The sequence below is a fragment of the Mytilus trossulus genome, chromosome 2, assembly GCF_036588685.1.
Source record: "Mytilus trossulus isolate FHL-02 chromosome 2, PNRI_Mtr1.1.1.hap1, whole genome shotgun sequence".
Taxonomy (NCBI): Eukaryota; Metazoa; Mollusca; class Bivalvia; order Mytilida; family Mytilidae; genus Mytilus; species Mytilus trossulus.
Window position 1 is genome coordinate 71,579,183 of NC_086374.1, and position 27,993 is coordinate 71,607,175.

Consider the following 27,993-nt stretch of genomic DNA (forward strand, 5'->3'; position numbering starts at 1 on the left):
TAAGATATTTAAAGAAATTTAAAGTGATCGTATATATCTTAAGATATTTAAAGAAATTTAAAGTGATCGTATATATCTTAAGATATTTAAAGAAATTTAAAGTGATCGTATATATCTTAAGATATTTAAAGAAATTTAAAGTGATCGTATATATCTTAAGATATTTAAAGAAATTTAAAGTGATCGTATATATCTTAAGATATTTAAAGAAATTTAAAGTGATCGTATATATCTTAAGATATTTAAACATTTAAAACAAGATCAACAAGACATCAATTACACATCACCAAAAATACAGAAATTTAGAGGTCAGCATATCAATGTTTTATTATTTACATCTATATTATTGGAAAATTACTAGAACACCTTATATACTGCTGTTAATCATTAAGTTTTGACTTTGGTATTGTCAATTTTAGAAAACTAGAGAAGATGATACCATTGCTTCTGTCCAGACTGGTTCTGATATTTGAGTATTTACTTCATTACTTTTACGACCCACCAGATGAACTTATAGAACAGGTAATTATGATGGAAAATAAAGCAATTTTATGGAAAAGAAACAAAATAAAGTTCTGTTTATATTGTATCAAATTTGTTTATTACAATGAAGGGAAAAAGTGACTGTTAAAAGAATTATCACTCTGCAGTTTAAGAGTTGATGTTTTGATTTAAAATTTCAAGTGTAAAAAGTCATTAATTGAGCAGTTAAAATGGTAAATATTGAATTAAATAAGATAATTGCCCATAATGCTTTAGATTATGAACCATTCAACCAAAGGTTTTCAAATTTTTCAATATGTTGTTACTGAAGACAAAATGGAGGTAAAGTTATATATTGACGATCATCACATTTATCACTTGGGAGTTAGTGGTCCTTGTGATATTAAAAAATGCCAGGACACAAATAAATGTTAGCAAATCTAGTTTGCTGTCCCTCAGACAGTCTCTTGTTTTTATATGATTTTAAAAACAGTTATATTTAGAATAGTTTTTAAAAAATGTGTGAAGTTTTTATTGTAATTTCCAACTTTGTGCGTTCTATTTTCAGGTCAGATGGAACTTGTTTACAGTTCATACAATGAAACAGGAAGGTGACAAGCCACTAGCATCTCTTTACTTTGCCTGGGATGATATAGAGAAAAGATACCGTAAAAATCTCACTGCACAGGAGGCAAATGAAGGTAAGCCTCCATCATCTCTCTCTTTTGCCCTGCTGGGCTGATATAGAGAAAAGATACCGTAAAAATCTCACTGCACAGGAGGCTAACAAAGGTCATTTTAATTGTTAAGAGGATGTAAAAGTCCAATGTGATCTGCAAAGAAATGATAAAAACCATGTATTGTTTTAATATTGTATTAACCTAACTTTAGAATAGACATAAAATAAAATCTGAATTTAAAAAATTAGGCCAAATGTTGCCCCTTTAAATATATCATTATGTCCTCGCACAAGGAAAGGTTACTGTGCGAGACCCTCATAGGTTGTCAAGACAGTAAAACCCCCCTCATCATCAAAAGTACTGTTCAATCTATCTATTGTTTTACTTTCAGTTCTGAAGCCAAGATTTTACAACATAGGACCGATAGAAATTAGAAGTCAAGATGCACCCAAAGTAGATGGATTAGTATGTTATATATTTTATTTCTCTTTAGCTAAACTCTGATGGATAGCCCCAGTTATATTTATAATGCTGATATCTTTCCTGCAATGTTTTGAAAAACCAAGTAGCAAACAAGCTCTGAATAAATGACTGAATTTTACATCCTAATTAAATAAAAAATGAAAAATAAACAATAATTTATTTTCTCTTATTTCATTTAGAAATGAGATACATGTAGGATGATTCCCATTTAAAAAAGAAAAACAATTTTTCACATCTTAAAAAAATCTAGAATTTCAACAATTTGAAAAACAAAAGATGTTGTCATGATGTTGTAGTGATGTTTCATCACCATGAAGTGACAACATATAGAATAAATTATATAATTCCTTCCACTTTATGCCTCATTGACATAACAAATCAATTTGATTAAAACCATGAATATTCCAAGTATTAAAATTTACTACAGGGGATTTTATTATTACTTACGGGATACCAATTTTCATGGAGTTCCTTGGGTATAGGTTAGCCATAAATTAAATGTTCAATGAATTACAATTTTTTTAGAGGCTTGTAAGTTTACTTTTGCAAAACATTGAAATGACCAATTATCCTCAATCTATGAAAATTGTCAAGCAAGAAAATACATAAGTCCCCTATGTGGCAGTAATAGTTTATGATATGATATTGAATAAGTCATCTTGTATAATTTCAGGCATGTAGTTTCCTGTTGGCAACATCTGACTGCATGAGTTACAACCTACTTTACGATGCCTGCATCTCACTGCTAATGGTTGGCAGCAAAGTTGACAAGACCAAGACAAAATTGACATTACTGGTTAGTTGATATTATGTATATGTTCCGGACCATATGAGTATTTGGACCATACGCGTATGGTCATGACCATATGCGTATACTCATATGGTCCGACCATACGCATATGGTCCGACCGTACGCGTATGATCGGACCATATGAGTATTATTCTCGTTTGGTTATTAACGGGCCGGACCATATGAGTATTTGGACCATATAGGTATTTTTCAAATATACAAAAGAAATAAAACAATAAACTTTATCTTAAAACAAATGTGTTTACAAAAAAATGTATTAGTTTCATTTACATTTCAAAGCTACATAAACATTAAATATTGATGCTACAGTCATTTGATCTTAGCTTTCATCGCTAATTTTATTCGTGTATGCTTTTGTATACTTCGAATGACCTTCACACGGTACCATACATGTAGCTTCTGCGATTTCTTGTTTTGGCTGCGTGCCGGGATATCGATTCGGACAGTTCAGATGTGTCTACGGTGTTTTTAAGAAACTCTAAATCTCCAATATCGTAAAATGAATACCACAGATCTAATTAAATAAAGGCAGTTGCTATTTTTTGGCACTTAAATGCTATTTACCGGTCTTATAATTAAGATTAGAATAGAAATATAGAAAAAAACAATAGAAAAAAATAAAGAAACATGCACTTTAGATATTTTAAAAATGTCTTAAAAATATCATGATCTTTAAATAAATATCATGATCCTTGCCGGTGATGTAACCTACGTTAAACAATAAACTTCCTTTTACAATATGTTCATTTGATTTTGACATCTTCTAATAATTGTACTTACAAATAGTAAGTAATATTAACTGTGTGAAACGGCTTTTCTTAATAAGTTTTTTTAATATTTAATAAAATGCCATTTTAGTGACGTAACAACCATAAGGGTCACACCTAATGAAGAGTTTGAAAGTATACGTGTTGATTACCCTGACCATACGCGTATGGTCCGACCATACGCGTATGGTCGGACCATATGAGTATATACCCATATGGTCATGACCATACGCGTATGGTCCAGATACTCATATGGTCCGGAACATATATATATTGAATATTAAACTATTCATTTTGTCTTTTCTTGGACCAAGGGAGACATTATGTTAAGGTTTTCAAAGTATTTACAAATTTAAGATTTAGGATTAGAGAAATAAAAATCGACAGCAGAAAGTTTGCTTCATCTTTAAAATTGATTAATGTTGGTACATTGTAAATTCAGAATTTATTTTACGTGCATTTATGTTTGTGATGTGATATTAATATTTATCGTCCTTCCCTTCACCCTGCTCTGTCGCTCAGTTATTCTGATATCAAGACTTCAAAACAAGACCAGACATTATCAGCGACTTCACAATGTGAAAGGAGAAGTTATCAGCGACGTCACAATGCAAGAGGAGACATTATCAAGCTTGCTTTCGTCAAGCGTGAAACTGTCTTGGGGAGAGGAAAAAAGACCATTAATAGAACGATAAACAGATAATCTGGGTTTCTACATATAGATATTGTAAAATACCAGCCACTCAACACAATGTGAAACTTTTTAGTTGTTTGCTAATCCTCACTCGCCAAAAAGGTTCACATTGTGGCTCACAGCTGATATTTTAGGATATCAATGTGTAGAAAACCGGATAATCTATACCTGCGATTTCTGGGAGTGCTGCCTGCAGATGCATGTATCAGTTATCAGAATGTGAGTTCTTATTACTGGGACACTCACATATTCCATTGCATTATATGCATATAAAAACTTAAAAAGACTTGTCAATAATTTCTGAATTTGCAGTATTTATGTACTCACTAGTGTTTAATGCTGACTAAAATTTATTTTTTGTTGAATTTCAGGACTCTGTATCAAGACATAGCCATTTTTTGATTACCTGGAGACTGCTTTCCTGTTTGCCTCCCTCCATACAGTATCTTAGACTACTAGAGACTGGTACCCTACAGATGAGTAATGGACATGTCTTACATACTCTTAGATGGACACCTAGATGTGGACAGAAAGTTTTTATAAGCTGGATAAAGGTTGGTCTTTTTAATGGAATTTGATGTGGGAAATTTTATTTTAAAATGCAGAATAATTTTTTCATTTTATGCATATTGACAGGCAAATTGATACAGTTACTTACGTAAATTCTGTATTTTCTACTTGAGTTTTTGAATGTTTCTCAAGCAAGTACCTAGGGAAACATTGTTTTCCATTATCAGGGCCAAAGTTATCCAATGGAAAATGACACATTGTATTGTTTGTGTTGCTGTTTGTATACTTTCATTTTTATCATATTTATAATTTTTGGTATTCCATTAGAACACTTTTTTGTCTCGCCTTGACTGAGTCAAAAATCGAGACATAGGTATGCTGTTGCCGGCGTCGGCATCAACAATATATTAGTTTGTGATTGGGTCTAGTTTATGGTGAACCACAAGTGGTAGGTCAATCATATTTGGTATGCAGTTATATAAGCATTGGTACATCTCATTTCTATGGAGATTATTTGGCCCTGCCCCCTCAGTCATGGTCTATTGGCTTCAAAACTTTTGCTTATTTACATGATTTATTCTGTGATTAGGTCAGTTTATGGGGAACCACAAGTTGTAGGTCAATGATATTTGGTTTGCAGTTGTGTAAGCATTGGCACATCACATTTCCATGGAGATAATTTAGGTCTGCTCCCTTAGTCATGGTCTATTGACTTTGAAATTTTGCTTATATTACATGTATTAGTTTGTGATTACATCAGTTTTGGGAGAACCACAAGTGGTAGGTCAATGATATTGGGTATGTAGTTGTGTAAGCATCAGCATACCTCATTTCCATAGAGATAATTTGGCTCTGCCCCCTTAGTCTTGGTCTAATAAAATTGACTTTGAAACTTATCTATGTTTACATGTATTTGTTTGTGATAAGATCAGTTTCAGATGAACCGCTAATGTTACTTAGTCAATGATATTTGGTATGCAAATTTATTGGCATTTGCAAGCATCATGTCCATGGAGGTTATATAGCACCACCCCCTCTTATTGACTTTGAAACTTATCTTAGTTTACATGTATTAGTTTGTGATTAGATCAGTTTAAGATGAACTGCTAATGTTACTTAGTCAATGATATTTGGTATGCTAATTTATTGGCATTTGCAAGCATCTTGTCCATGGAGATTATATAGCCCTATCCCCTCTTATTGACTTTGAAACTTTTCTATATTTTCCTAGTTAATATTTGTATTTAGGGGACGACTTATAATAAGTCAATGGTCATGATGGTATTTGGTATGCAGTTGTATAAGCATTGGCACATCTCATTTACATGGAGTCATGGTTCATTGACTGTGAATATTTTCATCACTTGTGTGAGATGTTAAAGTATTGTTATTTTGATTTCAACATTTGCATAATCAAAATTACAAAAAGGCGAGACATATCTCTGTAATAACAGTTTATTATTATTTTCTATTGCAATTCTCTCAAAAATGAAGAGAGATAGAATGAACAAAAATAGAACCATATCCTTTTCAGATAAAACATGTAAGGCAAATTTCTTTCGAAGTTATATTAATGCCAAATTAGAGATTTTGCCCCATTTTCACAGTCCACTGCACATAGAAAATGATAATTTGGCATCCTGCATCCTGGGGAAACATTCTTGTTTTATAAACAATTAAGAAATAATAAATCATCTCTAAATTCATATTAACAAAATTGTTTTAATGTTTTCAGGATTGTCTGGTTAAACAAGGATTAACAACACAACAGTCTGATGCACTGTTAACAGCTGTTAACAAATTGGCTAACACGGTGAACTTTGATATCCGTCTGGCCATGAACTTCATACAAGACCAGGTAAGGCTATGCTCATAAACTGAACACATATGTTCGTAAACTGATAATAAGATGCAAAGATAAGGTATGGTTGACAACATGACAACTTTTTAAGACTAGAAGTAAATAACTACAGGTCACTATTCAATAAGTTGTTTTTTTCTGTAAAAATAAGAAAACTGTAGAGAATACTTGCCTCATAGACAAGTTAAGCAAAAAACCCAATTTCTCATTAAAAATAAAAAAGGAAGATTTGATATGATTGCTAATGAGACAACTCTCCACAAGAGACAAAATGACACAAAAAATAACAACTATAGGTCACTGTTCATCCTTCAACAATGCACAAAGCCCATACTGCATACTCAGCTATAAAAGGACCCAAAATTAATACTATCATATTCCTTTTCAAAGTGCCTTTATTTATTTGTAGAGAACTTATGTGATGGAGAATGTTTTGCACACAACAGCACTAAATAGTGATTTATTTATCTATACCTTTGAACTTGAAAAAAACAATGGTTTTGTAAAAACAATGTTTAATAAAGATATTAACAATTTGGAAGTATAAAATTTTTACACCCTGTATTAAAGAATATAAAAGATTCAAATTATAATTAACTTTTCTTGAGACTATATGTTTTATGTTCCAGATTGCAGTATTACCATTTGTAGAAAACACTGAAGTATTACCTGTGTCAGAATTGCCCAGTTTGTTTTCTTGTCTTATGTTAGACTGTGTCATAGCTAAAATACAGGTCTCATTGGATGAAACCTTCGCTAAAGCAATGGTGAGTTATGTGTCATAGCTAAAATACAGGTCTCATTGGATGAAACCTTCGCTAAAGCAATGGTGAGTTACATGTCATAGCTAAAATACAGGTCTCTTTGGATGAAACCTTCGCTAAAGCAATGGTGAGTTACGTGTCATAGCTAAAATACAGGTCTCATTGGATGAAACCTTCGCTAAAGCAATGGTGAGTTACGTGTCATAGCTAAAATACAGGTCTCATTGGATGAAACCTTCGCTAAAGCAATGGTGAGTTACGTGTCATAGCTAAAATACAGGTCTCATTGGATGAAACCTTCGCTAAAGCAATGGTGAGTTACGTGTCATAGCTAAAATACAGGTCTCATTGGATGAAACCTTCGCTAAAGCAATGGTGAGTTATGTGTCATAGCTAAAATACAGGTCTCATTGGATGAAACCTTCGCTAAAGCAATGGTGAGTTACATGTCATAGCTAAAATACAGGTCTCATTGGATGAAACCTTCGCTAAAGCAATGGTGAGTTACGTGTCATAGCTAAAATACAGGTCTCATTGGATGAAACCTTCGCTAAAGCAATGGTGAGTTACGTGTTATAGCTAAAATACAGGTCTCATTGGATGAAACCTTTGCTAAAGCAATGGTGAGTTACGTGTCATAGCTAAAATACAGGTCTCATTGGATGAAACCTTCGCTAAAGCAATGGTGAGTTATGTGTCATATTTTTATGCCCCACCTATGATAGTAGAGGGAGATTATGTTTTCTGGTCTGTGGCTCCGTTCGTTCGTTCGTCTGTCCGTCCGTCTGTGCGTCCATTCAGGTTAAAGTTTTTGGTCAAGGTAGTTTTTAATGAAGCTGAAGTCCAATCAACTTGAAATTTAATACACTTGTTGCTTATGATATGATCTTTATAATTTTAAAGCCAAATTAGACTTTTGACCCCAATTTCACTGTCCACTGAACATAGAAAATGATAGTGGGAATTTCAGGTTAAAGTTTTTGGTCAAGGTAGTTTTTGATAAAATTGAAGTCCAATCAACTTGAAACTTAGTACATATGTTCCCTATTGTATAATCTTTCTTATTTTAATGCCAAATTAGATTATTTCCCAATTTCACGGTCCATGGAACATGGAAAAGGATAGTGTGAGTGGGGCATCCATGTACTTTGGACACATTCTTGTTTTATATGAAATAATATATTTTTTATAAAATCGGTAATTGCTTTTCTTATTTATAAGAAGAGTATAGCATATAAAAGTTAATTAGAGAAAACCATGAAAATCAATTCTGAAAATTTGTAGAATATTGAAATTTTCTTGATTGAACTGTATATTTATTCTCTTAAATGCTCATAAGACTGAATACATTATTCTTGAAAATGCTCTCAATTTACTACTAACAAAAATGTTATTTCAGGATGATATTGATCCAAACAAAACCATGGAAATTGCCCAGGATTTAATACCAGCTACATTACTACTTCTAGAGGCTTATGGTGTCTTCGCAAGGTAAATCTATTTATATTTTGAAGTTATAAAATGTGGTATAGTTCTGCAGAATATTATTTTCCTGAATTCAATTGCATTTTTTTTAACATGCTGGGTTGAATAGGAGTAACATCAATAAGTTTGCAATTCACATCAATATTACTGCTTTTTTTATAGCTATTCATGTTCATAATATTTTTATGTACATTTAACTTGGTCACAAAATCATTGTTCATGAAAAAAAGAAATTTGACATAAAAACAAGATAAGAATATAATTTTGATTTAAGGAATGACTGTAATATTTCTATCTGTTTAAAATAATCTAAAATATACGGCAGTCATTACTGAGGATTAAATTCTTCATTCCGATTGTAAAAAGCAAATTTTGAAAAAAAAGTAGGTGACCTTATGGTCACATGACAAAACTATGTCTATGAGCTGATATTCAAAACACTTAAGCAATCAGGAGATGTGTTACATTCAAATTAAATTTTAATGTCATACAATTGTTTCCCTCCAGATCCTGTATTCTGGGTAAACTGCACTGTGACGAGGATGGAGAACTTCAAGTAACAAATAAACAACAGAAGGCTTATGGTATTGTGATGAGCATCGGGTCAACGAATCATTCCACAACAATGTTACTGGCTAGGGAAATCATGGCTACTTTACCCAGGAAACTCTCACAGGCCATTGACAAATGGACTACATCTACAAAAGTTGTCTTCCCTGGAAATGCATCATGGGTAATAATAATTCAATATTATATTGTAAAATTTACTTTTAACTTGTGAAACGTAATAGTTTTATATGAATTTTGAATTATTCTTTAAATTTTGTAAGGGAAAAGAAAATGTGAAAATAGTTACAGTGGTTTCATCATTATCTGTGGGAAACATCTTTTTTTTAAATTTTAATATGTATGTACAGATAAACCATGTATTTTTAAAAATCTTGAACGATGCACAAATTTTCGAAAGGGTTGTTTACAGATCTAGACTTTGTCAAATCAACTAACTGAAATATTAATGAAAAAAAAAAAAACCTTCTTCAATCCTCCAAAATGGTTATCCATGAAAATAACTCAATTCAAAGTACCATAGGATGGTGAGCAGCAAACAAATTGCTTTGATAGTCATGAAAAATGTAAATGGATGTTTAGTCAAAAATCTATTCATTTCTTCAAACATGTAGGTCAAATATTTCTCTTAATCTCTTCCTATTTCTATTTATAGAAGGGAGATTACAGTAATGATTTGATACCAGCTGAGAGCTATATAGAAGCCATACTCAGTTCCCACATAGAGACTATGTCAGTGGAAGCTACCTTCAGTGTGGACATGTCAGTTAGACATATGCTGTCATCACTGGTCAAGTTTGCATCAGATTTAACTACGTAAGTAAACATGTCAGTAGTTTGGTGGGGTGTCCACAAAAAAAACCTCCAATAATTATATATTTGATTGGTAGGAAAACGTATTTAGACACCATTTGGCCTTTTTAACTTTTTTAGATTCAAGTGTCACTGATGAGTCTTTTGTAGATGAAACGCTCGTCTGACGTTTATACAAAATTTATTCCTGGTATCTATGATGAGTTTATTCAAACAAATTTAATTTTTATGGGTGTTAATTTTACTCAAAGGTCAGATTTGTGCAAAAGTAAATACTGTAACCTGTCTAATCTGACACCTGAGTATTCCAACATCCTGCTTTAACTGACACATTTTCATAATTTTCATAGTCCCAAAATATGCCTATCCTTGCAGAAAAAATCTGAGTATTCCGACACTTTTCTTAATCTGACATTTTTGTCTGGTCCCCCAGTGCGTCGGATTACCGGTAGGCAAGTTACACTGTATTATCAGGCATTTTTTTGTGTATTGTTGTTTGAAAAAGAATGCCATGCATGCTTTTGTGATTGTGACATTGAACTGCAAAAATACTGAATGATACCATACCCTTATCACTTATTCCTGTATGGATATTGAGTGTCCATAACATCAATAAAAAGAGTGAAAATAAACAGCAAAAATATTCAAACCAACACTATGTTTTATGTGCTTTTGACTTTACACTTTGAATAGAAGGTTCATTAAATAAAAAAAAAATGGAATAATTATTTTCTTTTGTTGTTGTAGATGGTGCCCAGACACAAACAGTAGTAAAGAAATGGTCAGAGTTATGTTTCCATTGACTGTAGAGGCCGCTGCTGTCTCCATGGATGAAATGGTAAGATATAAAGACAATGATTTAGTTGAATGAAATACAAACTCATGGGTTGTTGAGTAAAATAAATATTCACTATTCAATAAATATATTCTATGCTAGAAATACAGCTGAGCATCTGAAGTGGCACTGGTAAAAATCCTTCAAAATGAGCAAGAATGACTACTGCAAACATCTGATAAACCCTGCAGAATGATGTAAAAAATCTTTTCGAAATGTAACAATATGTATGCAAATTTAACCTTGTATAACCAAAGATAAATACACAAATTTGAATTTGTAAAACCAAAGATAAATTGACAATTTCAATCTCATGGAACCAAAAATAGATACATAACTATTTTAATTTTGTGGGACCAAAGATAAATACACAAATTTAATCATATGGAAGAAAGAAAAATACAAATATAACCTTGTAGAACCAAAACAATTGCAAGTTTCACGTTCTGAGTTTTCAAATAATTTGCCCAAGTTCTAACTGACATAATAAGATAAATACATTTTAATCTTGAAAACAGGTTACTGTTAGATGATCTTGACTGTAGGTTTTCCTGTTTGAATGGTTTTACACTAGTCATTTTTGGGTCCTTTTATAGCTTGCTGTTCAATGTGAGTCAAGGCTCCGTGATGAAGGCTTTACTTAAACCTATAATGGTTCACTTTCACAAATTGTGACTTGGATGGAGAGTTGTCTCATTGGCACTCATACCACATCTTCTTTTATCTATTGAAACTTTGGCTTTAACATTTTGATCGCATACATGTTTTTTGTAGGTTTGGATGTCTTTGGAACGTTTCCTAGGACCAGCTGATGGTGAAGAATACTTAGAGAAGACATTTTACTATTGTATCTCTGTTTGTAACAATTTGATTGTGAACTATACTGACCCTGAATTTGGACTAGAAGAAAAGGTTTTCATAGAATGCTTGAAATTTATGGAGAATCATCTGGAATCTAAGGCAGAAAGGAAGGCTTTTGAAAAATTCTTCACAGAAAAAGGAGGTAGGGTTAAAATGGAGGTATTCATAGAAGTCTTTCCCTCTTCTATGATAATTAAAGGCAACAGTAGTATACCACTGTTCAAAACTAATAAATCCATGACAAAAATAAAATTGGGGTAGAAACTAAAACCGAGGGAAACGCATTAGACTCTGGCAAAGCATATGCTCATATGTAGTTATTTATGCCCCATTTATGGGCATTATGTTTTCTGGTCTGTGGGTCCGTTCATTCGTTCGTCCATCCATCTGTCCCACTTCAGGTTAAAGTTTTTGGTAAATGTAGTTTTTGATGAAGTTGAAGTCCAATCAGCTTGGAACTTAATACACATGTTCCTTATGATATGATCTTTTTAATTTTAATGTCAAATTAGAGATTGTACCCCATTTCACGGTCCACTGAACATAGAAAATGATAGTGCAGATGGGCCATCCGTGTACTTAGGACACCTTCTTGTTTCATACAAATTGTTAATGCAACAGTTTTGATTTAGTTTAATCTATGATGAACTTAACCTTCATAAAATGAAATCTCAACAAAATTGGTTTTAGAGACAAATTCACATTGTCAACCCAATGAAATCCTTCTACAATAATTTTTGGGTGTGACTGTTATGCAGTAAATAATTATTCATTTTGAATTACAGATTTAACCACACTACTGCTTGGAGCCTCAAGGAAGAATTTATCATCACAATTTTCAACATATATATTAAAGTTTTTGAATAGATTATTGACGTTAGGTAAGATTTATACTACCATCTTGTTTTCTTAGCTTGGGTATATATGTTTTAATTTATCTAGCATTCTTTAATAGCTGACTATAACATTTTGTCTCTTGTAGAAAGTTGTTTCATTGGCAATCATACCACACTTTTCTATTGGTAATATTTTCAAAAGCATACACATAAAAATGTTGCGATTTACAGTGTCTACATATTTGAATTTATTAATTGCATGCAATCAGCTATGTTTAGTTTGCCCTTTTGGGTAAAAGTCAATGTCTTATTGTATCATGAAATTACAAAGCTGTGTTTTTAAGAAGCTGTAGTAAATAAAATATTGGATTTGATAAATGTTTCAGCTGAGAAGAATTCCACTGATACAAGCTATGAAGTTCTGTGTGGCACACTGTCTAAGCTGACAGAAGTAGATAATTTGACGCTACAGAAATGGCTGTCAAAAATGATTGTTTCTTCTCAGGTATGTCTGAAGATGTTATTAGATTATGAATTGTATAATGACATATTATTTACTTTGTCTATGTTTTAATTACTGCTGTTGTTTAACCCTTATAAAATTAATGGAAATTGGGAATGTTTCAAAGAGACAACAACCCGATGAAAAAGCAGACAACAGCCAAAAGCCACCAATGGGTCTTCAACCAGCGAGAAAATCCTACACCAGGAGGTGGTCCTCAGTTGGCCCCTGAATAAAATTGTGTACTAGTTTAGTGAAAATGGACGTCACACTAACCTCAAAACCATATAAATGATCTAAAATTTTATAACATACAAGACTAACAATAGCCAGAAGCTCCTGTCTTGGGACAGGTGAAAAATTATTTTCAAATTATTTTCTCAGAACAAAACCATCCTTATTCAGTTAAAGATTTTGTAATACATATAATGCGTTCCAATATTGAAATGATACTTTCTCTTTATATTATATGCTTAGGGAAAAATCAGTAGAAAATAGAAAATGTATGCTGCAAAAATTTCTTTTGTGAATCTTCCATAACTATATAAATGTGTTTTTGTAGAGGGAAGATGAAGAAGAGAAAACTCTAAGAGAAAACAGAATGTTATTGAGAAATATCACTATCCATATTGTCAAAGAAAAAAGGTTTGTTTCAACTCTAAAAATAAATGTAACCCAAGTTAAAAGATTATACAATATTTAGGACATTTCAATCTACTCAGTAACTTGAATATGAATCGATCTTCTGATCATAGAACTTCCATGTTCTGATCAAGCAATATCTGCCGCATTTACTCCTGTCAAAAACTATTAAGAATTGATGTCAAAGTGTTCAGACAAGAGAGATTCAGACTAAATGACAAAACATTAGAATAGCTAATGATTATCAAATGCAAAGCTTAAACTATACTTACATGAATATTTTACACATGCATTATTTATACATGTATAATATTGTTAAAAAATACCATGTCGAAATGTAATGTGTAATTTAATTAATTACTTTAGTAAAGTAATTGTAATTTAATTAATTACATTTCAAAAACAGTGTAATGTGTAATTGATGTAATTGATCATTTTTGCAATGTAATGTGTAATTTAATTAATTACATTCCGATGTAATTGACCCCAAAACTGACTCAGTTGATGATGGAAGTTTTTTAAATCCTTGAATTGCTATCCTTGCACGGTCGGTATTTACTCTGGGGTTGAGACTGACAAGCCCCATTTCATGCAATTTGTTAAAATAATTTTAGAATCCGTTTGAATGTATTATAGGGTAAAGAAAGGTGAATCCTAGCAAAAAAATTATTTATTTAGGAAATAAATAAATAAACCCGTACAAGAAAACAATACAAGGATCAGAAGGTGATGGGCTTTAATGGATCCAAATATGATTTCCTTTTTTCTTTTCAGTTCAGTGAGCGAGAAGGTTGCTCTAACTATACTGTCAGCTATGATACCCATGGGAGAAGTGATCCTCAGTAAAGAGAAGGACACGTCCGCTTTCCCTGAACTGATGAGTGTGATGCAGACATTAGCTGGAGCAGGACATGGTGTAGGACATAAATCTTTTTTCCCAGCAGCAACAGGATGGCTAGAAATATGGTAAGTTTGACAGTGGATATTAATAGATTATTGTTGGTCATCTCAACAAGAAAGATATTCTTGTTTGAGCCTGTAAGGCATATGTTAGAAAAGCAATCAAGTTGAGTTGGCCAATGATAATCTGTTTATCACTATTTAACCTATGTCAACGTTTTTTGATTTCATTGACATTGGCATGTGCACCCTTAGTTTATAGTGATAATTTTTCATGTAACACTACTGTGCTGAGAAAGGAAGTTATCAGACAGTAAGATCAAAGGTAAATTTAGTAAAATAGCATGGGTATATGTACAACACTAATTTGAATATTCAAAACGAAGTACAAAGATTCTGTAGGCTGGAATGCAGCGAAAGCACGAAATAAAATAACCACAAAAATACATTTATTCATCTATCCAAGGAAATCAGTATTAACAAAAAATAAAAGAATCACAGTATCTTGTTTCATTTATTAATGCAAGAAAAAAAAACTAATATGTATACAAAGAGGGCACCTGCAAATGAAAAGATTACAGAAATAATAATCTGTTGTTTTAATTACTTGAATTGTTGACCCCTATGCACCATTTTTTTTATCAAGACAGATGTTACTGATAATTTGATTTTAAATGTAAATATCAAATGAAAGAACTTAAAGAAGTAATATACATATATCATCAGTACTGTTCAAAGTTTTGTGTAAGTATATTTAAATAGGAAAACTATTTGTAGTTTTCAATTGTTAAAAACGTGTCTTTTTACATTAGTCAGTTTACATAGATAGAATGTTTGATAATAAAATATTCTGATTTATTTTACAGTAATCAACAATTATCAGAGAAGGAAGTCTTGGACAGTTTGACGGACAGTGGCAACAAAAGGAAGGTTAGTAAATTGATCTATTTGTCAATTTAATTTTCTCACAATTTAATGATCAGAGAGGTTTAGCTAGCTATAAAAACAGGTTATATCCACCATTTACTACATAAGAAAATGCCTGTACCAAGTCAGGAATATCACAGTTGTTATGTTTTTTGAGCTTTTGATTTTGACATTTTATTAGAGACTGTCCTTATGAATTTTACTCTGAGCTCAGTATTTTTGTGATTTTGCTTTGCATTTTAAAAATCTAGACTTAAACTGAAACACTATATTATACAACAGAATTACTGATTGTGATTTTATTTGTAGGCAATATTAGACACTATTTGCTGTTTACTGTCATACATAGGAGATATTCTTAGTGCTCTGAAAAGAAACTCAGAAAAGTAAGTTTGTCATTTGTAGCTTTTGAAATGTACTGTTTTATTGTTCAAAAAGGACAAAGGGATAAGACACAAGTTTTATTTTAACCTTAGTAACGTCTTCTCCAAATGTACTTGATTACTTAGAATATCATATCAGACTTTATACATACAAAAGGGATTTTCAAAATGTGTTGATTTATTACTTCAACAATAAGCAAACTAATAATGCAATTGTATTTATGGAAAAGTTTACAAATTTTCTAGATGTTTTGAGTCAAATGTACTGGAATCTTGACAACAAATATGTTTTATGCTGAAGCTTACATACATATATTTCCCCATCGTCATCTTCTCATTGTTGTTTTTCAGAAGTGGACTTGTACCATCAGAAGATGCTGATACTTCTGCTGTAGTGGTAAGGATTTAATTATTTGCTCATTTTGATGTATAACAGACTGGTTTTTATAAATGTTCACCATAGGGAGACTTGTTAGCATTAAATAAATATCTATGTCGAATATATGAAGTGAAGAGCTCAAAGATATTTTTTTTTGAATGACTGACTAAAATTGACTTGTTTATAAGTAATTGTTTAAATTTTTTGTAAAGATTGCATGCTGATTTGTTTTTCCATGATATTTATTGTCACGAGGAATCTAATAATTAAAAATAAAATTTGCATTATAATTATCATCTTAATTTGTATTGTACATCATCTCTTATTCTCTAGTCATTTTAGCATTACAACGTCCTGTGATCTGATTTGATTTTATTGTATGAGTTGTCCTCTCTTTATAGGAAGCAGACAGTGACTGGGCAGAAGATATAGCACAAGAAGATGAAGACTCAGCAGCAGAAGATTCTGTAAGTATTTTTTGTAAACAAGATATATAAAAAAGAAGATGTGGTATGAGTGCCAATGAGACAACTATCCACAAGAGACCAAAATGACACAGACATTAACAACTATAGGTAACCGTACGGCCTTCCACAATTAGCAAAGCCCATGCTGCATAGTCAGCTTTAAAAGGCCCCGATATGACAATGTAAAACAATTTAAACGAGAAAACTAACGGCCTTCTTTATATAAAAGAATGAACGAAAAACAAATATGTAACACATAAACAAACAACAACCACTGAATTACAGGCTCCTGACTTGGGACAGGCACATACATAAATAAAGATATGTCAATTTTGATTTAATTCAATGTCTAATGGCAAGAGTTGTAATGTTTTTTTGCAAATTAGATATATAGTTGTGGGTAAAACAGAATCAATTGAAGTACAGTCATTGGACAAAAGTGAGTTCCCAGTCAAAAAAAGTCCTATTATTTCAACTAAAATCGATAATTTTCAAAAAGTTATTACAAAGTAACTGTATAAGCGATTTTCTAAATATAGATACCAAAAGTTGTAGAAATATCTGAAGTTTTATTGTTTATTTGGTTATAATATTATTCATGCTCATTTTAATTTTCTGACGAGATAAACACAATGAAAAAAAAATCTTGAAAAGTTTGCTATCATTCTAACCAAATTAAAATCGTAAAAATTTGCATTTGTGTTTAACTTATCAGATGATGAAAACAAAACTCAAGAAAATTATGACTAAATAAACAATAAAACTTCAGAAATTTTTACATCTTTAGGTATCTATTTTATAAAAATCGCTCATACAGTTAGTTGGTAATATTTTTTCGAAAAATATCGATTTTGGTTGAAATGATAGGACATTTTTTGAGTGAGAACTCACTTTTGTCCCATGACTGTACTGAGATGATAGAGAGTTGAAAATGAATAAACTGGCTTTGTAAGAACTAAAAATGCTTGAATTAACTAAAAGAATTAATTGTTTACAGGTAGTCAGAAGAAAAAATTAAGAGAAAAAAAAGAGAAAGTAGCAACAGATACAATTAAATAGTAGACATTGATTTTTATACTTTTTGATCATCAAAATAGCTCTTGATGAACTATTTATTGTATTTATACCAATTTTCTTTTTCATAGGATGAGGAATCATTGAACAATAAGTTGTGCACTTTTACGGTGACACAGAAAGAGTTTATGAATCAACATTGGTATGTATTTAGGGGGCTAATTAAAGGGTAACATATGAATCAACATTGGTATGTATTTAGGGGGCTAATTAAAGGGTAACATATGAATCAACATTGGTATGTATTTAGGGGGCTAATTAAAGGGTAACATATGAATCAACATTGGTATGTATTTAGGGGGCTAATTAAAGGGTAACATATGAATCAACATTGGTATGTATTTAGGGGGCTAATTAAAGGGTAACATATGAATCAACATTGGTATGTATTTAGGGGGCTAAGTAAAGGGTAACATATGAATCAACATTGATATATATTTAGGGGGCTAAGTAAAGGGTAACAGTTGCAAATCAATAAAGTGTTTGTTGAAGAAAAAAATTATTACAGAGTCATATCTAGTTTTTACTGATCCCTTGAGGGTTAAAAATGCCTTTCTGGCTTTTGAAATGGAAATATTAGTTTATTTTGAAACTGCAATGCACTTTTTAAAATGTCTTAATGAATGTAATCGATAGTTGCCATTTTAAATTTGTTATGACATAAACACAAAATTCATCTTTAAAATCTAAAAAACTTAAATGCCAATCACAGAGAATAAGGAATTTATACAATGTCAAATTGATAAAGTAACATTATTCTGAAATTATAACTAAAAATAATACAATATACAATTGTATGAAAAAGATTGAACAAGAAGGGAAAATATTGCATTCCTATTACAGATATAATCTAATATTTTTTAGGTATCATTGTCACGATTGTAAGATGGTAGAAGGAGTTGGAGTTTGCACTGTTTGTGCCAAGGTTTGCCACAAAGGACATGACTTGACTTATGCTAAATTTGGATCATTCTTCTGTGACTGTGGAGCCAAGGATGACAGTACCTGTAAGGTTAGTACCAGTAATAAATACTTGGGGAAAATGGAAAAAGTTTCTTTTCAAAAAGAAGATGTGGTATGATTGCCAATGAGACAACTCTCCCCTAGAGACCTAAGGACACAGAAAATAACAACTATATGTCGACTTATGGCCTTCAACAATTAGCAAAGCCTAAACCGTATTGTCAGCTATAAAAGGCCCCCATATGACAAATGTTAATCAATTCAAACATGAAAACTAACGGCCATATTAATGTACAAAAAATAAATGAAAAACAAATACGATACACATCAACAAACAACAACCACTGAATTACAGGGTACTGACTTGGGACAGGCACATACATACAGAATGTGGCGAGTTTAAACATGTTAGCTGGATCCAACCCTCCCCTAACCTGAGGCAAAGGTTTAACAGTACAACATACAAACAAACTTTAAAAAACTTAGCATGTTCACAAACCTTTAATAATTTGAAATATGGAAATATCATATTATCAAATCAAGAAAGGATTTATGATGTAAATGATCTACACAGATTTAATGTTGCCAATTTGTTGGCAGAGGTGAAATGAGAAAAACATAATGATGCTGATTTGTTGCAAGAAGATCTAAAAATTCTTGAAAAAAACACTTTGGTTTGATTTCTGAATTTATTTGTTTTATTTAGAAAATTAAGCTGTTTTCAATAATACTTATTTGTCAAAAGATTTCCTCAAAGTTATTATTTCTTAGATTTTGTTTATTGATTATTGAAAATTATAATTGATTAATTGAAAATGTTCTTAAATAGATTGTTTTTGGATTATAATAGATACTAAAAAGATAACAATAGAATGGTTTAAAAACTTACTATATATTTCTAACTCATTTTCTTAGAACTACTATAGCAATAGCTTCATACAAAAACTTATCTGTTGTAATCGTTCAAACTCTCTGCATTTATACAGGCACTAGTGAAAAGATCATCACAAGTTGGAATGGACGCTAATGACAATATGAGTTCACAGTCTCCATTCTCCATGGACAATATCTTACCTAGTAGTCTTAGACGTCGTATGTCAGCCACAGGAATGACAGAAAAACCTACCAATATCAACAAAGTGGCAGAACAGGTCAATAAAGCTAGAGAGGCTCTCTGTAAACAAGTGGAAGGTTGTAAAGAACTGCTACTCAATCAGTTGGTAGGAAAAAAAATATTAGTTTGTTCTTAGAAAGTTGAATTTCTTTTCAAGAGAAGGTATATGTATATGACGGTCTTCAGTTGCTGATTGGTCTAAGTAGTTTGTCTACTGTATCACTAGCCTTTAAACCGTGCTTCAGATCTTTTAATCTCTATTGACCAGAATTATCAGTTTTCCTACCCAAGGTTAATAGTTCTCTACAGGTACTCTAACTTCCTCCACAAAAAAAACCCTATGAGATGCCAATTGTGCTGAAAGTGGCGTTAAACACCAACAGCAAATTGGTCAATCAATCTATCATAAGTTTAGGAGCAATGTTTCCTACTGTTAGCTGATGAAAGAAATAGAAAGAAAATCACCACACACTTAGATAATTTTAAATGTATAAAAATATTAGTCAATGAGAAAAGTCACAGAGAAAGTTATGAATTAGTATTTATATAAACTTTTTGTTTTGTATACAAGCCAGTTTAAAAAATATTATTTGTAACTGTATTTTAATCAATTCAATTTTTTTTTTATAGGAACAGTCTCAGACAGTGAAAACTGTATTGACCATGCTGGAGACTATTTTGCCAACACTGACAGAGAATTACCAGAAAGTGTCACCAATGGGTAGTACCAAGAGGGCACAGAAAGCATTACATGATCTACATAACTTACCAAAAACTACAGAAAATACAGAAAATCTTATGGTAGGTCTATACAAGTTTTATGATGTCAATGGACTCATCTTTCTTGCTATGGAATCACTTGTAGATTTTTTGGTAATAGCAGAAATCAAAATTAATTACATGATAAGATTCACATTTATTAATTCTTATAGATATCTATGATTTCTGTTTTGAAAATTAATAATGTAGATTCCTTAATTTTTCATGGAACCAATTTTCATGGATTGATGAAAAATTGTATTTTTGTGGATATTTGATTTTAAAGTGGTTTTGCAAAGTCTACATACATGCCTATCAAAAGTTTTTTCCTTATTGAACATTAAAATTTGTTGTTCCCTTCTACCCAGAAATCCACAAATATTAGTTTCCAACAAATAATTATGAATCCACAGTAATTGCAGAATAAGATTTACTCATATTGATTCTTTTTAAATATCTTGTGATTTTTAAAGAAATTTAAATAATTTTTCAATTTACATTTCAGACCGTAACCCTTGGATCCCAGGAAGGTGCGTTTGAAAATGTACGAATGAATTATAGTGGAGATCAAGGACAGACAATTCGACAGTTGATCACTGCTCACATGATCAGAAGAGTCGCCATGTGTGTATTGGCTTCTACTCAAGGAAAGAGACAACATTTAGCTGTCAGTCATGAGAAAGGAAAAATAACAATACTGCAGTTGTCAGCTTTATTAAAGCAGGCTGATTCTAGTAAAAAGAAATTAACTCTGACAGTAAGAAAATTATCAGCATTATTTATTTAGGAAATGAATTCTGACAGTTAGAAAATTATAGGCATTTTCTTTTTACATATTTTTTTTTTGGTAAAAAATTTTGTTATTTAAGATTTTTTTCATTAATTGTTTGGAAGAATATATTTTAAAATTAATTCAGATTTAACACTTTTTTTTTTTAATTTATTTATATTTAAATAAAACATGGATGAAATATTTTGCAGATTACAAGAACATTAATAAGAATTTGAAAATTTTGTATTGAAACAAAGGTATTAATTTCACTGTTTTGAAGAAATTGACTTGGACAGTAAGAAAATTATTGGCAATTAATTTTTACTTGCATATTTTTTGGTAGAATTTTTTTACTGTAAGTGTAAGAAATTATTTGTAGATGTTTTAAGATTTTTTTTTAATATTATTTCAGTTTTGATACTATTTGATCTAATTTAGAGATATTTAATAAAAACATGGATGAAATACTTTGCAGATTACAATAGTATATTTTTTTTGAATTTTAATAGAGACATGCATGTTAATTTGACTGTTTTACAGAGATTGGCCTCAGCACCAATTCCATTCACTGTGCTGTCTATAACTGGTAATCCATGTAATGAAGATTTCCTGGCTGTGTGTGGATTAAAGGTAAATGTTTAAACAAAAGCAATATTGACTTGCAAGTTAATAGTCTTTTAAAGGATATCTGCATGATAATTGAATGTGTTTTTATAGAGGAATTTGAAAACTGTTGGATTTTGCATAAGCTTATTTTCTGTGAATTTATATACCTTTGGCTTTACCAGCATATGAGTCAGAGACCTGATAAAGTTTTTAGTAGAAAAGGATGTTGAATACAGACAATTAATATTTAAAAAGAAGATGTGGTATGATTGCCAATGAGACAAATCTCCACTTTAGATCAAATGACACAGAAATTTACTGCTATTGGTCACATGTATGTATAATATAGATAAAAGTGTTGCATGTTGAATTTTAATCGAAAAATAAATATTCTTTCTTCTGCTGATGTACATTTCAAAAGTATAAAGATCTATAAATATTGGTTGGTAATATTTACAATGTAATATTTCAGGATTGCCATGTATTGACCTTTACCAGTGCTGGGTCAGTAGCTGACCACTTGGTCCTTCATCCTACACTTACTACAGGAAACTTTATAATCAAGGTTTGTAGGCTTAATAGATACGATTTATAGTCACATCTTTTGATTTGGAAAAAGGAAATATTGATGTTAACATATCATGAAACTATAACTTTGTGTGAGTGAATGGGTTGCCAGTGTTTGTTACTGAGGTCCTTGAAAAAGTTTTTTTTCACAATCTTAATGAGCATGATTTATAAAAGGTAGTCATTATCCGGGGTCGAATTTAAGCTTTTTTGTGTACTGGCCAGTCTGACCAGTGGACTGTTAATCTACTGGTCCTGCATAAATGACATTCATTTGACAAACACTAATTTAAATGATAGATGTTTACTTTTATTTCATGCTTGATTTTACATCAAAAGAGAGTCTTGATCCTGATTTTGATAAGATGTTTATAATCTCAATGATTTTTTTTTTTAACAAAATCAGGATCATGGACAGAAAAATGTCAACATTGTCTTCCATATCATCACAATCCTCACAACGACCATAGGGTGCCTGACTGGGTGGTCTAGAGGGCTGTCCAGAAATGTTTCACATTTCAATAGCCGGGACAGGATAAAAAATGCTATATCTTCAGTGTGAAACATTATGAATACTAGATCTGACAAAAAAGTTGGATGCAATTCAGATCGACTATAATTTAACCATTCACGACCTTTTTCGCAAGATTTTTATGCCCCGCCTGCAATAGAAGAGGGGCATTATGTTTTCTGGTCTGTGGCTCCGTTCCTTCGTTCGTCCGCAGGTTAAAAATTTTGGTCAAGGTAGTTTTTGATGAAGCTGAAGTCCAATAACTTGAAACTTAGTACACTTGTTGCTTATGATATGATCTTTCTAATTTTAAAGCCAAATTAGACTTTTGACCCCAATTTTACGGCCCACTGAACATAGAAAATGAAAGTGCGAGTTTCATGTTAAAGTTTTTGGTCAAGGTTTTTGATGAAGATGAAGTCCAATCCACTTGAAACTTTGTACTCTTGATGCTTATGATTATGACCTTTTTAGCTCACCTGGCCCAAAGGGCCAAGTGAGCTTTTCTAATCACTTGGCGTCCGTCATCCGTCGTCGTCGTCGTCATCCATCGTCGTTAACTTTTACAAAAATCTTCTCCTCTGAAACTACCAGGCCAGACTAAACCAAACTTGGCCACAATCATCATTGGGGTATCTAGTTTAAAAAATGTGTGGCGTGACCTGGCCAACCAACCAAGATGGCGGCCATGGCTAAATATAGAACATAGGGGTAAAATGCAGTTTTTGGCTTATAACTCAAAAACCAAAGCATTTAGAGCAAATCTGACAGTGAGTAAAGTTGTTTATCAGGTCAAGATCTATCTGCCATGAAATGATTCAGATGATTGGACAACCCGCTGTTAGGTTGCTGCCACTGAATTGGTCATTTTAAGGAAATTTTGCCGTTTTTTGTTATTATCTTGAATATTATTATAGATAGAGATAAACTGTAAACAGCAACAATGTGCAGCAAAGTAAGACCTAGAAATAAGTCAACATGATCAAAATGGTCAATTGACCCCCTAAGGAGTTATTGTCCTTTATAATCAATTTTTAACAATTTTCAAAAAATTTGTAAATTTTAACCAACATTTTCCACTGAAACTACTAGGCCAAGTTCAATATAGATAGAAATAATTGTAAGCAGCAAGAATGTTTAGTAAGTAAGATGTACAAACACATCACCATCACCAAAACACAATTTTGTCATGAATTAAAATGCCTCCTTTGTTTAATATTCACATAGACCAAGGTGAGCGACACGGGCTCTTTAGAGACTCTAGTTCGTAAATCTTAGTAATCTTTTAGAAAATTCTTCTCCTCTGAAACTACTGGGCTAAATTTATCCAAACTTGGCAACAATCATCTTTGGGATATGTAGTTTGAAAAATGTGTTTGGCGACCTGGCCATCCAACCAAGTTGGCAGCCATGACTTAAAATAGCATAGGGGTAAAATGCAGTTTTTGGCTTAAAAGTCAAAAACCAAAGAATTTAGAGTAAATCTGACATAGGGTCAAATGCTTAACAGGTCAAGATTTATCTGCTCTGAAATTTTCAGATGAATTGGACAACCCCTTGTTGGGTTGCTGACCCTGAATTGTTAGTTTTAAGGAAATGTTGCTGTTTTTGGTTATTATCTTGAATATTATAATAGATAGAGATAAACTGTAAACAGCAATAATGTTCAGCAAAGTTAGATTTACAAATAAGTCAACATGACTGAAATAGTCAATAGATCCCCTAAGGAGTTATTGTCCTTCATAGTAAATTTTTAACAATTTTCATAAAATTTGTAAATTTTTACTAACATTTTCCACTGAAACTATTGGGCCAAGTTTATTATAGGAAGAGATAATTTTAAGCAGCAAGAATGTTCAGTAAAGTAAGATGTACAAACACATCACCATCACCAAAACACAATTTTGCCATGAATCCATCTGCTTCCTTAAATTGTTTACTATTCACATAGACCAAGGTGAGCGACACAGGCTCTTTAGAGCCTCTAGTTTAATTTTAAAACCAAATTAGATTTTTGACCCAATTTCACGGTCCATGGAACATGGAAAATGATAGTGCCAGTGGGGCATCCATGTACTTTAGACACATTCTTGTTTGTATATTACGTTTCCTTTTGTCAATTTCATAAACTTTATTCCGATCTTCCTTTAGTTTTGAATGTCACTTATTTAATTTTTTTGTCCAGTGGATTAACTCTTTCCAAATTACTTCAAATAGAACTTGATTTCACAGGTAATTTTTTTGTAAACAATCTAAGATGCAATGCAATCAGTGATTTTTATAGATAAATTTCTACTGGTCTGCCGGACCACCAGCTAACATAATCTAATAGTCTGACGCAAATTCTACTGGTCTCAGACCACAGAACCAGCGCTAATTTAGACCCCTGGTCATTATGTTACTTCAGAATTATAAGTTTTAATTGGATGTTACATGTATGGAAGAAATTAATCAATGTATGTCATTACATACAGTTAGAAAGTGGAGTATGAATGTGAAAAGAATTTGTTCAAAAGTATAACAACATCATAGTAATAATAAGTATTTGTATAATTTTACAGGCTATCTGGCTGCCTGGAACACAGACAGAATTAGCTATTGTTACAGCAGATTTTGTCAAGGTAGGTGTTTTAGAGAACATTAGCTTTATTATATCCTTAATCAGTCGAAAGGAATACATTTACCATTTGTTTGAGAAAAAAGATCACTTATAAAAGTCATTGTTTATGTTATGATATTAGAATAATACATAATAGACCTTAGGTATGTTCTGTAGGAGAATTTGGATTTTTAAGTAATCCTCGGTACCAGTTTTTGTCGATTTTATGGGTAATGCGTAATCTCAAATCAAATCTTCAACAAAAGACAATTTTTGTCTCGCCTTGACGGAGTAAAAAAGCGAGACATAGGTATGCTGTTTCCGGCGACAGCGACTACGTCAACAATGTATTAGTTTGTGATTAGCTCAGTTTTATGGGGAACCACTAGTGGTATGTCAATGATAATTGGTATGCAGATGAATTACCATTGCCACATCTCATTGCCATGGAGATTATTTGGCCCCGCCCCCTCAGTCATGGTCTATTGACTTTGAATGGTTTGCTTACTTTACAGGTATTAGTTTGTGATTAGGTCAGTTTATTGAGATCCACTTGTGGTACGTCAATGATAATTGGTATGCAGATGTATTACCATTGCCACATCTCATTGCCATGGAGATTTGTTGGCTCCGCCCCCTCAGTCATGGTCTATTGACTGAATGGTTTGCTTACTTTACATGTATTACTTTGTGATTAGGTCAGTTTATGGAGATCCACTTGTGGTACATCAATGATAATTGGTATGCAGATGTATTAGCATTGTCACATCTCATTGCCATGGAGATTATTTGGCTCCGCCCCCTCAGTCATGGTCTATCGACTTTGAATGGTTTGCTTTCATTACATGTATTAGTTTGTGATTAGGTCAATTTATGGGGATCCACTTGTGGTAGGTCATTGATATTTGGTTTGCAATTGTATTAGCATTAATTGGCACAATTCATTGCCAAAATTACAAAAAGGCGAGACATATCTCTGTGATAACAGTTTATTTAAAAGTTGTATGCAGAAGTTGTGAAATTGATTGTCTTGTTGTTACAACTTTTATCAATTTGCTGTTACAGATATACAATCTTGGATCTGATGCTCTGAGTCCACAATATTTCTTCTTACTGCCAAGTGGTAAGATTAGAGACGCTACCTTTGTCACCACAGAAGATGGGTGTCACATGGTCCTCATGGCCTCTACTGGATATATTTACACCCAGGTCCTTGAAGAGACCAGCAGTGCTAAACATGGACCATTCTATATCACTAATGTGTTAGAAATCAACCATGATGATTTAAAGGTTAGTTCTATTACTTGAATGACTTTCAAATAAAGCTGTTAATTTTTTATTGCACAAAGATTTTTGGTCACAATTTTGTTGTGTGATTTTCTTCTTCTTTAGATTGTTGAAAGTTTTCAATGGATTTGATCTATATAGATATAGGAAGATGTGGTGTGAGTGCCAATGAGACAACTCTCCATCCAAATAACAATTTAAAAATTAAACCATTATAGGTTAAAGTTATTGAATTTTCAAAAAATCATTCACTATTCTCAAGAGTGATTCAAATCAGAATGTTTTAAATGAGAACATGTCCTTTTAAAATATTATCTGGTTATTTTAAAAGTGTTTTTGAAAATTAGTAAAAGTTATCTCATTTTATAAATGATGCAAAAGGGAGTATAGATATAAATAGTTATATAATAATGATTTTCCCCCACTATAAAGATGTTGTAGAGTATGTTTATATAAATGTACTTTTTGGAGACCAAAGGAAAGTGTTAGTTAGTTATATCGTCCATTTAAATTGAAATGGGATTATACAAAGGGAAGTTTGTTTTTTGGCATTGAATTTTGATGATTTATGATTGTATGCTGTTTTGTATGTACAAAATGCAATAAATTTGAGAATGGAAATGGGGAATGTGTCAAAGAGACAACAACCCAACCATAGAAAAAAACAACAGCAGAAGGTCACCAACAGGTCTTCAATGAAGCAAGAAATTCCCGCACCCGGAGGCGTCCTTCAGCTGGCCCCTAAACAAATATATACTAGTTCAGTGATAATGAACGCCATACTAATTTCCAAATTGTACACAAGAAACTAAAATTAAATTAATACAAGACTAACGAAGGCCAGAGGCTCCTGACTTGGAACAGGCGCAAAAATGTGGCGGGGTTAAACATGTTTGTGAGATCTCAACCCTCCCTCTATACCTCTAGCCAATGTAGAAAAGTAAACCCATAACACTACACACATTAAAATTCAGTTCAAGAGAAGTCTAAGTCTGATGTCAGAAGATGTAACCAAAGAAAATAACCAAAACTACTTAAAAATGTAATTGAGGTGTTGCAGTATTTTTGAAGTACCTTCCTACTGTTCTGCA

General features: G+C 31.9%; 1 protein-coding gene across 1 annotated transcript in view; it reads left to right on the top strand.

Annotated features, from left to right (window-relative positions):
* The window catches only part of LOC134707922 (E3 ubiquitin-protein ligase UBR4-like), a 117,753-nt gene that overhangs the window by 15,794 nt on the left and 73,966 nt on the right, over nt 1-27,993 (top strand). Inside the window, exons 18-46 of the mRNA XM_063568088.1 lie at nt 420-522; nt 1,052-1,184; nt 1,555-1,628; nt 2,320-2,442; nt 4,290-4,472; nt 6,164-6,286; nt 6,919-7,056; nt 8,453-8,544; nt 9,046-9,271; nt 9,761-9,921; nt 10,666-10,756; nt 11,528-11,756; nt 12,400-12,495; nt 12,837-12,955; nt 13,515-13,597; nt 14,369-14,560; nt 15,361-15,424; nt 15,731-15,807; nt 16,156-16,201; nt 16,585-16,650; nt 17,796-17,866; nt 18,589-18,736; nt 19,674-19,907; nt 20,432-20,602; nt 21,066-21,317; nt 21,873-21,962; nt 22,411-22,503; nt 25,578-25,637; nt 26,681-26,905. Coding sequence (XP_063424158.1) covers nt 420-522; nt 1,052-1,184; nt 1,555-1,628; nt 2,320-2,442; nt 4,290-4,472; nt 6,164-6,286; nt 6,919-7,056; nt 8,453-8,544; nt 9,046-9,271; nt 9,761-9,921; nt 10,666-10,756; nt 11,528-11,756; nt 12,400-12,495; nt 12,837-12,955; nt 13,515-13,597; nt 14,369-14,560; nt 15,361-15,424; nt 15,731-15,807; nt 16,156-16,201; nt 16,585-16,650; nt 17,796-17,866; nt 18,589-18,736; nt 19,674-19,907; nt 20,432-20,602; nt 21,066-21,317; nt 21,873-21,962; nt 22,411-22,503; nt 25,578-25,637; nt 26,681-26,905 — 3,763 coding nt within the window. The remainder of the gene's footprint in view (nt 1-419; nt 523-1,051; nt 1,185-1,554; nt 1,629-2,319; nt 2,443-4,289; nt 4,473-6,163; nt 6,287-6,918; nt 7,057-8,452; nt 8,545-9,045; nt 9,272-9,760; nt 9,922-10,665; nt 10,757-11,527; nt 11,757-12,399; nt 12,496-12,836; nt 12,956-13,514; nt 13,598-14,368; nt 14,561-15,360; nt 15,425-15,730; nt 15,808-16,155; nt 16,202-16,584; nt 16,651-17,795; nt 17,867-18,588; nt 18,737-19,673; nt 19,908-20,431; nt 20,603-21,065; nt 21,318-21,872; nt 21,963-22,410; nt 22,504-25,577; nt 25,638-26,680; nt 26,906-27,993) is intronic.